Consider the following 15,248-nt stretch of genomic DNA (forward strand, 5'->3'; position numbering starts at 1 on the left):
ACACTTACCCGACAGAAGGAAGGGCTGAGCCCAGCCCTGACAAATACACCACATATTCACCTAACGCCATTGTGGGGCAATCTATGTTTACTGGAGTTTTTCCATAGAATGGATAGTGTTCTTTCACGGTGATCCTTTGCAAAATTTGGTAGAGACTTTGGTCTCCCTCACACGGCTTATATTCAATATCTGCAAATACACCAAACTGCTGCGACACAGTTTGTTCTTCGTAACATAGATATTCAGCCTTCCCCATTCAAGCGTTTATTGACTGATCCTTCCCACACCAAACTCATTTCTACATACTACAAATCTCTTCTTCACTCCACAACTAATAGGATTTGCATCACAGAAAGTAAGTAGTGCTCTGAAATATCACAGTTGATGGAGGATATTTGCCTTAAGTACTTCCTCTTCAGGTCACTTCTGTCATCTCTTCCCGAGACAAAGTTATCCAAACTAAACTACTATACAGGTCCTATTTCACTCCCTGTTTACTCTATGGATTAAAAAGTTTACAGGTCAATTGGCTTCAGTATAAATCACACAAATAGGAAACATAAGGGGAATACAAAGACACTGAATTTCAAAAGAGCCAACTTCCCTAAACTACGAACCTTCCTAGAAGGCATAAATTGGTAAATTGGGATAAAATCTTAGGAACAAAGAACACAAGGGAGAGACAGGTTTTCTTTAAGAGCATAGTGAATAAGGGGATTTGCCAATGCATCCTATTGGGTAATAAATTTAAAAGAGAGAACAAAAGTCCTGGATGGCTTAACTCCAATGTAGAAGCCCATGAAGAAGTGTTCAATAATCAGTGATATCACTTGCTGGAATGAACCAAAATGGTATAAACCAAAAAAGTGCAGCCCCTTTGGTATTGATGTGCTAATGTACTAAACCCTCTGTGTAAATGTCATGTATTTAATCTTAAACCCCACGTGAAGTGAGAAGGAATGGTGAATTGAACCTTAGTGTAGTAAGAAGGAATGGTGAATTGAACCTTAGTGTAGATGGTGTAAGGGTTGTACCCTCAGCCCAGGTTGAATGTGCAAAAAATAAATGGTAAATATAAACAAAGGTAAAATGTGTTCTTAAATAAACAAATCTATAAACGTATTTAACAATGTCCGTGCAAAGATAAAAAAAGATAACAAAGTGCTTATATGCATTCAATAAGTGCTGGTGCAATGTTTTGTTGACATTTTATGGCATGTGTTGCAACCTCTGGCAGGTGTTTTTACAAAAAATGCCTATATTATAATGATTATAAATGGCTTAAGAACGTAAGTAATAAAATAATAAATATATATAATTTGCTAGTGATAAATATAAAAGTCCAAAAACAAAGTGACTGGTGCTCAAAAAGTGTCCAGTGATTGCTGTGAAAAAGCTTCTTATTTAGGTGACAGCCGTGATGGTGATTCTTATCCGTGCTCCTATAGTGAATGTACTCCCCAAATAGCCTCACCCCCGGGGGTACTGTGCAGTCACAATATATGCCACTGTGTAGCAATCCTTGGACTCCTGGTACATACTTCACTGGTATTGGCAATGTTTTCACTCATTCTCAATATGGAGAAGAGAAGGGATGCCCATAGTGTGAATCCGTATTAAAATTATTTTATTTCATAAAACATAGGAGATATTCTCACATTTGAAACAATTTTGAAAAGCATGAACAAATATACACAAATGAATTCCATCGGAATCCTAATCACGACCGACCGGAAGTGATGCAAAGACATTTGTTTCTCCCCCTATGCATTTGGTCATTCAGACGTCATCACACCCCAGATGACATCTGAATAACGAAACGCATAGGGTGGAGAAACAAACGTCTTTGTGTCACTTCCAGTCAGTCGTGATTAGGATTCCGAAAGCATTCATTTGTGTTTATTTGTTCATGCTTTTTACAAAATTGTTTCAAATGTGAGTATATCTCCTATTTTTTATGAAACAAAATTATTTTAATACAGATTCACACTATGGGCATCCCTTCTCTTCTCCATATGGCGAATGAGTGAAAACATTGCCAATACCAGTGAAGTATGTACCAGGGGTCCAAGGATTGCTACACAGTGGCATATACTCTGACTGTGCAGTACCCTGTGGGGGGGGGGGGGGTGAGGCTATTTGGTGAGTGCATTCACAATAGGAGCACGGATAACAATCCCCAACACCGGCTGTCACCTAAATAAGAAGCTTTTTCACAGCAATCACTGGACAGTTTTTGAGCACCAGTCACTTTGTCTGTTTTCTGACTTTTATATTTATAACTAGCAAATTATATATATGTATTATTTTATTACTTACATTGTTAAGCCATTTATAATCATTATAATATAGGCATTTTATAATTTTTTTGGGCAATATATTCTCTTAACTGGTTATAATTTTTGTGAAAACACATGACATAAAAATGTCAACAAAACATTTGCACCAGCACTTATTGAATCCATATAAGCACTTCATCTTTTGTTATCTTTGCACAGGCATTTTGCAATACGTTTATGGATTTGTTTATTTAAGAACACATTTTACCTTTATTTGTTTATTTTTACCATTTATTTTTTTTGCACATTCTATCTAGGCTGAAGGTATAACCCTTACACCATCTACACTAAGGTTCAATTCACCATTCCTTCTCACTTCACGTGGGGTTTAAGATTAAATACATGACAAATTACACAGAGGTTGTAGTATATCAGCACATCGATACCAAAGGGGCTACACTCCCTCTTTTTATTTTATTTTTTGTTTATACCATTTTGATTAATTCCAGTAAGTGATATCACTGATTATTAAATGCTCCTTCGCGGGCTTCTGTCCTGGCTTGTTGCATCAGGAAGAGGTTCTGTGCTGGGACCAATCCTATTTAATGTGTTTATAAATGACCTGGAGGATGGGGTAAACAGTTCAATCTCTGTATTTGCAGACCATACTAAGCTAAGCAGGGCAATAACTTCTCCGCAGGATATGGAAACCTTGCAAAAAGATCTGAACAAATGAATGAGGTGGGCAACTACATGGCAAATGAGGTTCAATGTAGAAAAATGTAAAATAATGCATTTGGGGGGCAAAAATATGAATGCAATCTATACACTGGGGGAGAACCTCTGGGGGGAATCTAAGATGGAAAAGGACCTGGAGGTCCTAGTAGATGATAGGCTCAGCAATGGCATGCAATGCCAAGCTGCTGCTAACAAAGCAAACAGAATATCGTAAAGGGGATCAACTCCAGAAATAAAACTATACAGTGCCTTGCGAAAGTATTCGGCCCCCTTGAACTTTTCAACCTTTTGCCACATTTCAGGCTTCAAACATAAAGATATAAAATTTTAATTTTTTGTGAAGAATCACCAACAAGTGGGACACAATTGTGAAGTGGAACAAAATCTATTGGATATTTTAAACTTTTTTAGCAAATAAAAACCTGAAAAGTGGTGCGTGCAAAATTATTCGGCCCCTTTACTTTCAGTGCAGCAAACTCCAGAAGTTCAGCGAGGATCTCTGAATGATCCAATGTTGTCCTAAATGACTGATGGGGATAAATAGAATCCACCTGTGTGTAATCAAGTCTCTGTATAAATGCACCTGCTCTGTGATAGTCTCAGGGTTCTGTTAAAAGCACAGAGAGCATCATGAAGACCAAAGAACACACCAGGCAGGTCCGTAATACTGTTGTGGAGAAGTTTAAAGCCGGATTTGGATACAAAAAGATTTCCCAAGCTTTAAACATCCCAAGGAGCACTGTGCAAGCGATCATTTTGAAATGGAAGGAGTATCAGACCACTGCAAATCTACCAAGACCTAACTGTCCCTCTAAACTTTCAGCTCAGACAAGGAGAAGACTGATCAGAGATGCAGCCAAGAGGCCCATGATCACTCTGGATGAACTGCAGAGAACTACAGCTGAGGTGGGAGAGTCTGTCCATAGGACAACTGTCAGGGAAATGGCCGTAGGAGAACGGGCTATAGTGTCAGTTGTCAGGGAGCCATCAGCAAGAGAAGGACTTTAGGACCCAGTATCTCTACCAGCAGGTCACATGGGCCTATATAAGGAAGTCTGCTGGTTTCTGCAGTTGCTGGTTTGTCAGTCTTCCTGTGTTCCTGAACCTCTGTGAAAGTACTATTTGGATTCCTGTTGTGACCCAGCTGGTTCCTGACCTGTCTGATCTGCTCTTCTGGTTTTGACCCCCTGGCTTGCTTTACCGACTTGCTGTCTTCTCCTATACCTGATCCCGGCTAGTATCACGGACTTCGCTACAGTTACCTGTTCCTGCCTGCTTCCTGATATCAGACCTTTGATTTGTCCCCGTTTCTGCAACCTGCCTCATCCTCCTGCTGGATCCACTGTGTTTGACCCCTGGCCTGGCTTCCACTACTGCTCCTTACGCACACCTTGCCAAGTATTACAGAGGATTCTTATAGACTTTAACTCTGCTGTGCTTCCTGCATTACCTGGTGTCCTTCAGGTGCCCACCAGCTCTTATCTCCGGAATCCATCTGGCAACCTGTGCTTCTCTGGGCACTACACCCTCTGTACCCAACTTCAGGGGTGTACTGCACTCAGCCGCAAGGGGAGCCCTCTCGGCATTTCGGCCTCCAACCAGGTACGTGTCAGTACAAACCAGCCATGACCGAGGCCGACGGAAGTGCTTCCCCGCTCAAAATGATGTGTCAACAAGTCACCACCCTTACACAAGCTGTACAGAAGCTCGAGGATGGCTACTTCCAGTTGGAGGATCGGCTGCAGCATTTGCCTGTTGCTCCAGCCTTGGTGGACTCTAGTTCTTCCTCCTTTAATACGGTTCCAGTTTCCTTGCCTCCTCCTGAACCACGGATACCTACACCCGAACGATTCTCCGGTGACCGGAAAAAGTTCAGGGCCTTCAAGAATGCCTGCCTACTGTACCTGGCCCTTCAACCTAGAACTTTTGCTTCTGAGTTTGTGAAAGTAGGATTGGTCATTTCTTATCTGAGGGACCCCAAGCCTGGGCTCATAACCTGCTGGAACAAAAAAATTCTGCTTTGAATACTATGGACACTTTCTTTGAGGCCATGACTCTGTTGTACGATGACCCCCAGCGTGCGGCCTCTGCTGAATCTGCCTTAGTTGCTCTACGGCAAGGAAAACGCCCAGTGGAAGATTATACCGTGGATTTCTGCAGATGGTCCACTGACACTAACTGGAATGAGGCAGCACTCAGGTTCCAGTACTGCCAAGGACTGTCTGAGATCCTTAAGGATGAGCTGGCTCAAGTTGCTATTCCTGACTCTCTTGATGGACTTATTCGCCTAGCCATTCAGCTTGACAGGCGCCTGGGGGAGCGGCGGTCTGAACGTGCTCAATCCTTCCAGCCTACACAGATGCTACCCAAGTTTTCTCCTGCTGTAGCACCCACATCTGTTTGCCCTGCAATTTCTGAAAGGGAACCAAAGCAAGTTGGCCTGGCCCGTTCCTCCCTTACTCTTGAGGAGAGACAACACCGCCAGCAGGCCAATCTCTGCCTGTACTGTGGAGGGGCCGGACATTTTTTGCGCAGCTGCCCCATAAGACCCAGTAAGGTCTACCCACCAACTTCCACATATCTCCAAGTCTCTGGATCCTGCCATTCTTACCTTGTTCTTCCCATCTCCTTACAAGTGGCAGAAAGGGAGATTCGGCTACAAGCAAACATTGATTCTGGGGCATGTAGCTGTTTTATGGACGTATCTCTGGCTAAGAAACTTGGTGTGCCTCTCTATGAAAAAAAGCAAAGACTTGAGGTTCTGTTGGCTGATGGTTCCCTGCCCAGTTCTGGAGTTGTCACCCAGGAAACCATGCCCATCTTCACTACCACAGATACCGGCCATCAAGAATTTGTCCGATTTGATATCCTATGTTCCCCCATGTTTCCTATCATCTTGGGAATTCCATGGCTGCAGGCACATAACCCACAGATCAATTGGGCCAAGAAGGAAATCTCTCTTTCTTCAGTATATTGCCTGCAGCATTGCTTTACTCCCAGCTCCAGTAAGCCTGTTAGCTGTCTGACAGTGCAACCTGCTCTCAGTAATCTCCAGTATGTTCCTCCAGCTTATCATGAGTTTATAGACATTTTCGACAAGAAAAAGGCCGATGTCCTCCCACCTCACCGGCCTTATGACTGTCCAATTGAACTCTTCCAGGGGGCCGAGATCCCGTTTGGACGAATCTTCCCCCTATCTGAAAACGAGCTGGAGACCCTACGAGTATATATTCACGAGAACCTAGAAAAGGGGTTTATCCGACCCTCTTCTTCTCCTGCTGGGGCAGGTATATTCTTCGTGGAGAAGGATGGTACATTGCGGCAGTGTGTAGATTACAGAGAAATCAATAAAATCACTGTAAAGAACAGATACCCACTCCCTCTCATTCCTGAACTCTTTCAAAGGTTCCGAACCGCCCGGATTTTCACTAAATTGGATTTGAGGGGCGCTTATAACCTTGTCCGCATATGCCAGGGTGATGAGTGGAAAACAGCATTTCGGACACGGTTCGGCCACTTTGAATACCTTGTGATGCCGTTCGGGTTATGCAACGCCCCAGCCACGTTCCAGCATCTAGTGAACGACATTTTTCGGGAATTCCTGGATTACTTTGTAATCGTATACCTCGATGATATCCTCATTTTTTCTGCCTCTTTGGAGCTTCATCGAATCCACGTAAAAAAGGTGCTCTCAACCTTGAGAAAACATGGACTATATGTTAAGGCAGACAAATGTGATTTTGAAAAAACATCTATTCAATTCCTGGGTCTCATTATCTCCACAGAAGGAATTTCAATGGACCCAAAGAAGGTGAAAGCAATACTAGACTGGCCAGCTCCTTCAGACAAGAAAGGTGTTCAGCACTTCGTGGGGTTCTCTAACTTCTACAGGAGGTTTGTGAAGGATTTCTCCACCACCATAGCACCCATCACTCAGCTGACCCAGTGGTCTCCAGAAGCCCAGACAGCCTTTGACAAATTAAAGAATCTGTTCACTTCCGCCCTAATCCTACGGCACTCAGATCCGACCCTGCCTTACGTATTGGAAGTGGACACCTCTGAAGTAGCTACAGGGGCAATCCTGTCCCAACGGCAGGGACCTAAGGCTCTTCTTCACCCCGTAGCCTTTTTCTCTCGAAAGATGAGCCCACCAGAGAGAAATTATGACGTGGGAGATAGAGAACTTCTGGCCATTAAATCTGCCCTAGAAGAATGGAGGTACTTATTGGAGGGCGCCGCTCATCCCATTATGATTTTTACAGACCATAAGAACCTGGAGTACCTCAGGACAGCCAAGCGTTTAAGACCTCGGCAAGCCCGCTGGGCTCTGTTCTTCTCCAGGTTCAATTTCCATATTACATATAGGCCAGGTTCCAAGAATGGGAAGGCAGATGCACTCTCCCGAATGTTTCCGGACACCCCTGAAATGACAGAGCCAAGTACGATCCTATCTACCCAGAATTTTTTGCTTATCCAACCTGACTTAAAGACCTTAATCAAGCAAGCCTCAACCCAGTGCTCTGGATCAGAAGTGTCCTCACTGAGAAATCAAGATGGATTTTTGTGGCACCAGGATAAAATTTTTGTTCCCCAGCCAGTCAGACTCCAGGTTCTAAAAATATCACATGACCATAAACTTGCTGGGCATTTTGGGATACGCAGAACCACTGAACTCGTTCAGCGCTCATTTTGGTGGGCCAGCCTAAGACAGGACTGCAGAAAGTATGTGAACTCTAGCACCATATGACAGCGCAGCAAGGGTTGCAATGCCAAGCCATGGGGACTTTTGAGGCCATTACCCATTCCTGAACAACCTTGGAAAGAAATATCCATGGACTTTATAGTAGACCTGCCCCCCTCTGGGGGATGCACCACCATCATGGTGGTGGTAGACCGCCTTTCCAAAATGGCACACTTCCTTCCGATGAGTGGCACACCCTCCACCTCAGACACAGCAAACATGTTCATTAAAGAGATTGTCAGATTACATGGATTGTACATGGATACATGGATAGTATTGTCTCCGATAGAGGGGTACAGTTCACCTCCAGGTTCTGGAGGGATCTCTGCAAATCTCTATCGATAGAAGTGTGTCTTTCCTCAGCTTACCACCCTCAGAGCAATGGTCAAACAGAGAGGACTAACCAGACCTTAGAACAGTACCTTCGGTGTTTCTGTACTTGCTCGCAGGATGACTGGATCTCCCTTCTTCCCTGTGCTGAGTTTGCATACAATAATTCTTTGCATGCAGCAATCAATCAGTCCCCTTTCTGGGCAAACTATGGATTCCATCCCCCCTTCCTTCCTTCCTTCCAAATACTATACCTGAAACTTCTGCTCCTGCTGTCCAGGATCGATTAAGGTTCATTCAATCCAACTATAAGTTGCTACAGGAGGCCATGCGAAAAAAGCCCAAGAGGACTATAAAAAGTTCCATGATAAAAGAAGAAGGAATCCTGTCTTTAAGATTTGGGACAAGGTATGGCTTTCTTCAGTAAACCTCAAGCTCTCATGTCCCTCCCGGAAGCTCGGACCCAAATTCATCGGTCCCTTTGAAATCAAAAGAGAGATAACCCGGTGGCTTTTGAGCTGGCACTACCCAATACAAGATCCATCCAGTGTTCCACATATCCCTGCTTAAACCAGCTGTACCCAGTCCCTTCCCTGGAAGAGAAGAGCCACCTCCACCTCCAGTCTTGGTAGAAGGGGAAACAGAATTTGAGGTTGAAGCCATTATGGATTGCCGGAGGAGGGGTAGGCAGGTTCAGTACCTAATCAAATGGAAGGGGTACCCTCCCGAAGACAATTCCTGGGAGCCTGAAAACAATGTGCATGCTCCTAGACTTGTGCGAGACTTTCACAGAAGACATCCCGAAGCATTGGCCCGTTGGGGCATCCGGAGGCTGCCCCTTGGGGGGGGCACTGTCAGGGAAATGGCCGTAGGAGAGCGGGCTATAGTGTCAGTTGTCAGGGAGCCATCAGCAGGAGAAGGACTTTAGGACCCAGTATCTCTACCAGCAGGTCACATGGGCCTATATAAGGAAGTCTGCTGGTGTCTGCAGTTGCTGGTTTGTCAGTCTTCCTGTGTTCCTGAACCTCTGTGAAAGTACTATTTGGATTCCTGTTGTGACCCGGCTCGTTCCTGACCTGTCTGATCTGCTCTTCTGGTTTTGACCCCCTGGCTTGCTTTATCGACTTGCTGTCTTCTCCTATACCTGATCCCGGCTAGTATCACGGACTTTGCTACAGTTACCTGTTCCTGCCTGCTTCCTGATACCAGACCTTTTATTTGTCCCCGTTTCTGCAACCTGCCTCATCCTCCTGCTGGATCTACTGTGTTTGACCCCTGGCCTGGCTTCCATTACTGCTCCTTACGCACACCTTGCCAAGTATTACGAGGATTCTTATAGACTTTAACTCTGTTGTGCTTCCTGCATTACCTGGTGTCCTTCAGGTGCCCACCAGCTCTTATCTCCGGAATCCATCTGGCAACCTGTGCTTCTCTGGGCACTACACCCTCTGTATCCAACTTCAGGGGTGTACTGCACTCAGCCGCAAGGGGAGCCCTCTCTGCATTTCGGCCTCCAACCAGGTACGTGTCAACAACAATCAGTCGTACACTGCACAAATCTGGCCTTTATGGAAGAGTAGCAAGAAGAAAGCCATTTCTCAAAGATATCCATAAAAAGTCTTGTCTAAAGTTTGCCACAAGCCACCTGGGAGACACACCAAACATGTGAAAGAAGGTGCTCTGGTCAGATGAAACCAAAATCAAACTTTTTGCCCACAATGCAAAACGATATGTTTGGCGTAAAAGCAACACAGCTCATCACCCTCAACACACCATCCCCACTGTCAAACATGGTGGTGGCAGCATCATGGTTTGGGCCTGCTTTTCTTCAGCAGGGACAGGGAAGATGGTTAAAATTGAGGGGAAGATGGATGCAGCCAAATACAGGACCATTCTGGATAAAAACCTGTTGGAGTCTGCAAAAGACCTGAAACTGGGACGGAGATTTATCTTCCAACAAGACAATGATCCCAAACATACAGCAAAATCTACAAAGGAATGGTTCACAAATAAACGTATCCAGGTGTTAGAATGGCCAAGTCAAAGTCCAGACCTGAATCCAATCGAGAATCTGTGGAAAGAGCTGAAAACTGCTGTTCACAAACGCTCTCCATCCAACCTCACTGAGCTCGAGCTGTTTTGCAAGGAAGAATGGGCAAGAATTTCAGTCTCTCGATGTGCAAAACTGATAGAGACATACCCCAAGCGACTTGCAGCTGTAATTGCAGCAAAAGGTGGCTCTACAAAGTATTAACGCAAGGGGGCCGAATAATTTTGCACGCCCCACTTTTCATTTTTTTATTAGTTAAAAAAGTTTCAAAAATCCAATAGATTTCGTTTCACTTCACAATTGTGTCCCACTTGTTGGTGATTCTTCACAAAAAATAAAAATTTTATATTTTTATGTTTGAAGCCTGAAATGTGGCAAAAGGTTGAAAAGTTCAAAGGGGCCGAATACTTTCGCAAGGCACTGTAGTTCTCCTGCTCTACAAGACTCTGGTCCGGCCGCACCTAGATTATGCTGTCCAGTTCTGGGCACCTGTCCTCAGGAAGGATATACTGGAAATGGAGCGAGTACAAAGGATGGCATCAAAGCTAATAAAAAGTCTGAAGGATATTAGTTATGAGGAAAGGTTGCGAGCACTGAACTTATTTTCTCTGGAGAAGAGACGCTTGAGAAGGGATAATAATTTCAATATACAAATACCATACTGGTGACCCCACAATAGGGAGCAAACTTTTTTGCAGAAGGGAGTTTAACAAGACTCGTGGCCACTCTTTAAATTTAGAAAAAGAGGTTTAACCTTAAACTACATAGAGGGTTCTTTACTGTAAGAGCGGCAAGGATGTGGAATCCCCTTCCACAGGTGGTGGTCTCAGACTATTAGATAAACACCTGAACGACCTCAACATACAGGGATATACAATGTAATACTGACATATAATCACACACATAAGTTGGACTTGTTGGACTTGTGTCTTTTTTCAACCTCATCTATTATGTAATTATGTAACTATGTAATTACCCTCTGCAATATGTTCTCTGTGTAACATGGCTGATGGCACATTTTTCCATCTAATGTGGGAATGTCCACTGATTAGAAAGTTCTGACTGGAATTCACGGCCTTTGTTAGCTCCATCACTCAAATACCCAATATCCTTAATACTTTGCAATGCTTGCTAGGATACATAGATAATGAAAGTCTATCTAAAAATGCACAAACCACGTATAGTCCTGTTTTATGCAAAGAAATCAATAACTATGCACTGGGAATCTCAATCCTCACCCACTATAGCCTTATGGCTCACCATCATCAAAGAAGCAATCCTATTACACAAATTGACGTATGAGGCCAGAGGATGCCCCCAAAAAATTGCTAAAATCTGGGATTCTTGGGTTAGTTCAGAGTGCACTATACCACCTGCTCCTTGATTTATAGGATGAGGATGTAATTTTGGTTCACGTTTTTACACGTCTATACCTGGTAAGTGCAACATATTGGGCTAGTATGGACAGAAGCCCGCGAAAGAGCATTTAATAATCAGTGATATTACTTGCTGGAATGAATCAAAATGGTATAAACCAAAAAAAAAAAAAGAGTGAGTGTAGCCCCTTTGGTATCGATGTGCTGATATACTACAACCTCTGTGTAAATGTCATGTATTTAATCTTAAACCCCACGTGAAGTGAGAAGGAATGGTGAATTGAACCTTAGTGTAGTAAGGAGGAATGGTGAATTGAACCTTAGTGTAGATGGTGTAAGGGTTATACCCGCATACTAGCCCATTATGCTTTTACTTTGCAGGGGAAAAAGAGGAAGTAAAACCCATTAGGGTTTACTTCCTCTTTAAAGCCTTTACTAGAAAATGTTCAAAGAAAAAAAATTAGATTAAAGAAACCTGCCTTTTTTTTTTTTTTACGAAAGTTGGTGGAGACAGAATTTTGAATCTCTACTCTAGTAGGTCAAATTGTTTTAATCTGAGTCAGTGGTTACAAGGAAAACACCTGGCTAATGGATGAGGTTGATGACTTAGATCAAAGGGGAATACCATAGGATTAATGGGGCTGCCAGAGTAAGTGGCAGACAAGAATCTAGAGGAGTTTTAGCTGCAGACTGCCTAAGTTGTTGAGCATGAAGAAAGGAACTATGCAAATTGAATGAGGCACTATTAAAAAATTCACTTTATTATTAATTCTGGTCTCATCCCAATGTCAATTGATTTTAGGAAAAGGGTGAAATGAAAGGTGGATGTTTCCATTTGTAAGGAAATTAATTGAATACACAAGATCATAAAACACATTTAAAAAAAAACCTTTACTGTTTTGGCACACATTAAAATCTGTATGCAAAGGGCACACTATTGTTTTTATTGAAATGAAAATAAAGTGGCAAGATTGAAGGCATTACATCAGTGGTAAAGGAAATGTTCTCTGGGAAGAGATGAAATATAAACAATATTTGGAGTCTTTGGAGGAAAACTAGAGGAATATTGATAATACAAGATGTTTAGAGGACCATGAAGAATCTTGCAAGGCGATCCAAAGTTTTTGTCTAGATTGATTAAAATGTAACAATCTAAAAATAATGAAAAAAACAAACAGGGTCAGATGATGACATTCTACGAAGATACTGAAAAAGTATTTATAGATTTCCATGTAAATCTTCTTGATGACTATGATAAACAATAGTCCTGGGCCCAATGCTAATTAGAATAATTGAATAATAAGCATTTAGAAAAACGTAATGATCCAATCAGTTAACAGGAACTTAAACATCTCCAGGATTTTAAGCCCCCTGGATTAGATGAATATAGCTCTGATATTTGATTTTTTTTTTACTAATAGCTGCTGGTGGACACCAGAACTATAAACTATAGGTCCAGGAGTGCTACCAGCAGGTGAACCCATTCCTGACATTGTGCAAAGGTCTTGGTCTCCTGTAGTCTCCGGCCTGCAATTATGACAGATGCACTGGCACACACAGCCTGGCTCACCCCCCCCCCCCCCCCCCCCGTTCTCTGCTGGATTTGACTGACAGCAGCAGGAACCAATAGCTCCTGCTGCTGCCTGATCATACCGTGAGAAGAGAAATACAGTAGAGAAGAAATGCCGCCAGGTACAGCACTGGATCGATACAGGACTCAGATAAGTGTGTGTTTGGGAAGGGGGCAGCATAGTCAGTGGCAAAGAATGTTTTTACCTTCATGCAGGAAATGCGTTAAAAAAAAAAAAGTTTTAGCTTTTGAACCACTTTAGAACCACTTTAATCCAGGTTAACTGGAATATGTATGCTTGAATTAAGCTAGCGATGCACTATGCAATCCCTCCTCCACCATCAGGTCATTGTAGTCTTCACACCCCGCTGTCAAACTGATCTTTGGCTGTAAGCAATTGCTGCAGTTGCTGGTGAAGAAAATCTTTCCAACATGCCCCTTTTGACAGAAGATAATCACGGATTTTCAACAGGGACTGCCACACACTGATCGAACTTTGGCTCACCCCTGCTGAACCAGACAAATTTATGATCAGTGTATGGCCAGCTTAGGATAGTGGGTATACCCTCTGAGATGAAAATGTACTTAGGGGTTCCGATACTTAGGTTTGTGCTTTGCTAATGACTGGGAAAAGATATATATCATTTTACCCTCTTAAAGCATTAGTGAAATGAAGAGTGTTAAGTTTACAATGGGAATCACTATTAGGAAAAAAGGCATTTTAAATGTTGGCGGGCCAAATATAGGGATACATTTCCAGTGTTTAATTTATTGGTTATTGTACTTTGTTTACTCCGAGGGAAGGTAATTGTATTGTTGTTAAAGTTATTGGATATATATATAGTATTTTTCTTCGCAAACTATATTTTACCGGTTTAAGGAACATCTATTGAATGATTTGATACAAATAAAAATAAGCCCAGGAGACAGGACAGGGTTATGTACTTATATCTGCACTTATAAATTGTTGTAATAATACTTACTATACAAATGTAACATTTATACTGTATAAATTATAAATAAATTATTATTATTATTATTGTATAAATTATTGTAGGCCAAGTGTAGGAAAAATAATTTTGAAATATTCATGTAACAGCGAAGGCGTATTTTCTAAGACAAAACATTTATAAAATTTAAAATGAAAAAACATGGATGATTTAAGTCATGCTTTTTATTAATCTGAATTTAGAAAAACTTGCAAGAGTACAGAACTTTAAAGGAGATTGTGCCTTTCGACCTGACCTTAATTTAGATTCAGCAGAGGAGTGGGAAATTGAGGTGGGTTTCTATTTCAATTTATTTCTAAATTAGCTTGATATTTTATATAAATAATTAAAAATGATAAAATTATAACTGTGAAAAATATGACTGTAAGCTCCACTGTCCAATCAAAAAAACATTTAAAGGCATGCTGTTTTCTTTAATGGTGATTACATTTCATTTTTCAGTTAAAAATTGATTTATGCTGTTTTATATAGACAATATAAAGCATTGCTTATGGCTAAATGTTAACAGGTTGGATCACTCACTGGATTATTATAAGTTTTTGGAAACTGACTTCCCTTTCTGCAGAAAATGCATTCTCCATCATCCTGCTGCAATTTTTGAATATTCTAAGATGCATAATTGGCTGAGTAAGAAAGGTGGGCGGACGTCATTATAAACTTCACCTCAGAGAAAGCTTTGTTTTAATTCAAAGGATGCAAAGCTGTGAATGACTGAACAGCACTCAGCCCAACTCGATTTTGTTATAAGAGTGGGATAGGAAGCTGAGGCTGCATACAACAAGAGCTTACAGCTTCTGCATTTGTTAGTGAAGGAAATTGGAAGTCTAGTTCAATCAGTCCAGCTTGATCCAAATAAACTATTTAAATCTCACAAAATCCTAGAAATCAGCTTCAAACTCTGTTGTACTGACTATGACAAGACCCTATTAGTGGAAAGTACAGATATCTTTCAACAAGAGTTTGAAAGAAGTATATGAGTCCACTATTATCTATTCAAAATGTAAATATACAGTAGGTATGTATTAGGCTGACATTTATATTCTTTCATTCATTGTAAGCATCTTATGTTTCCTAAACATGATATTTTAAATGTTAAATATTATTATTATACAGGATTTATATAGTGCCAACAATTTGTGCAGCACTTTACAACA

At 41.8% G+C, this 15,248-nt stretch overlaps 1 protein-coding gene across 1 annotated transcript in view; it reads left to right on the plus strand.

Moving 5' to 3' along the window:
- Positions 1–15,248, plus strand: part of GUCY2C (guanylate cyclase 2C) — a 1,344,189-nt gene that overhangs the window by 738,700 nt on the left and 590,241 nt on the right. Inside the window, exon 19 of the mRNA XM_077452503.1 lies at positions 14,277–14,365. Coding sequence (XP_077308629.1) covers positions 14,277–14,365 — 89 coding nt within the window. The remainder of the gene's footprint in view (positions 1–14,276; positions 14,366–15,248) is intronic.

The sequence above is a fragment of the Lithobates pipiens genome, unplaced genomic scaffold, assembly GCF_037356315.1.
Source record: "Lithobates pipiens isolate NorthernLeopardFrog02 unplaced genomic scaffold, aLitPip1_a1.2 Scaffold_23, whole genome shotgun sequence".
Taxonomy (NCBI): domain Eukaryota; kingdom Metazoa; phylum Chordata; class Amphibia; order Anura; family Ranidae; genus Lithobates; species Lithobates pipiens.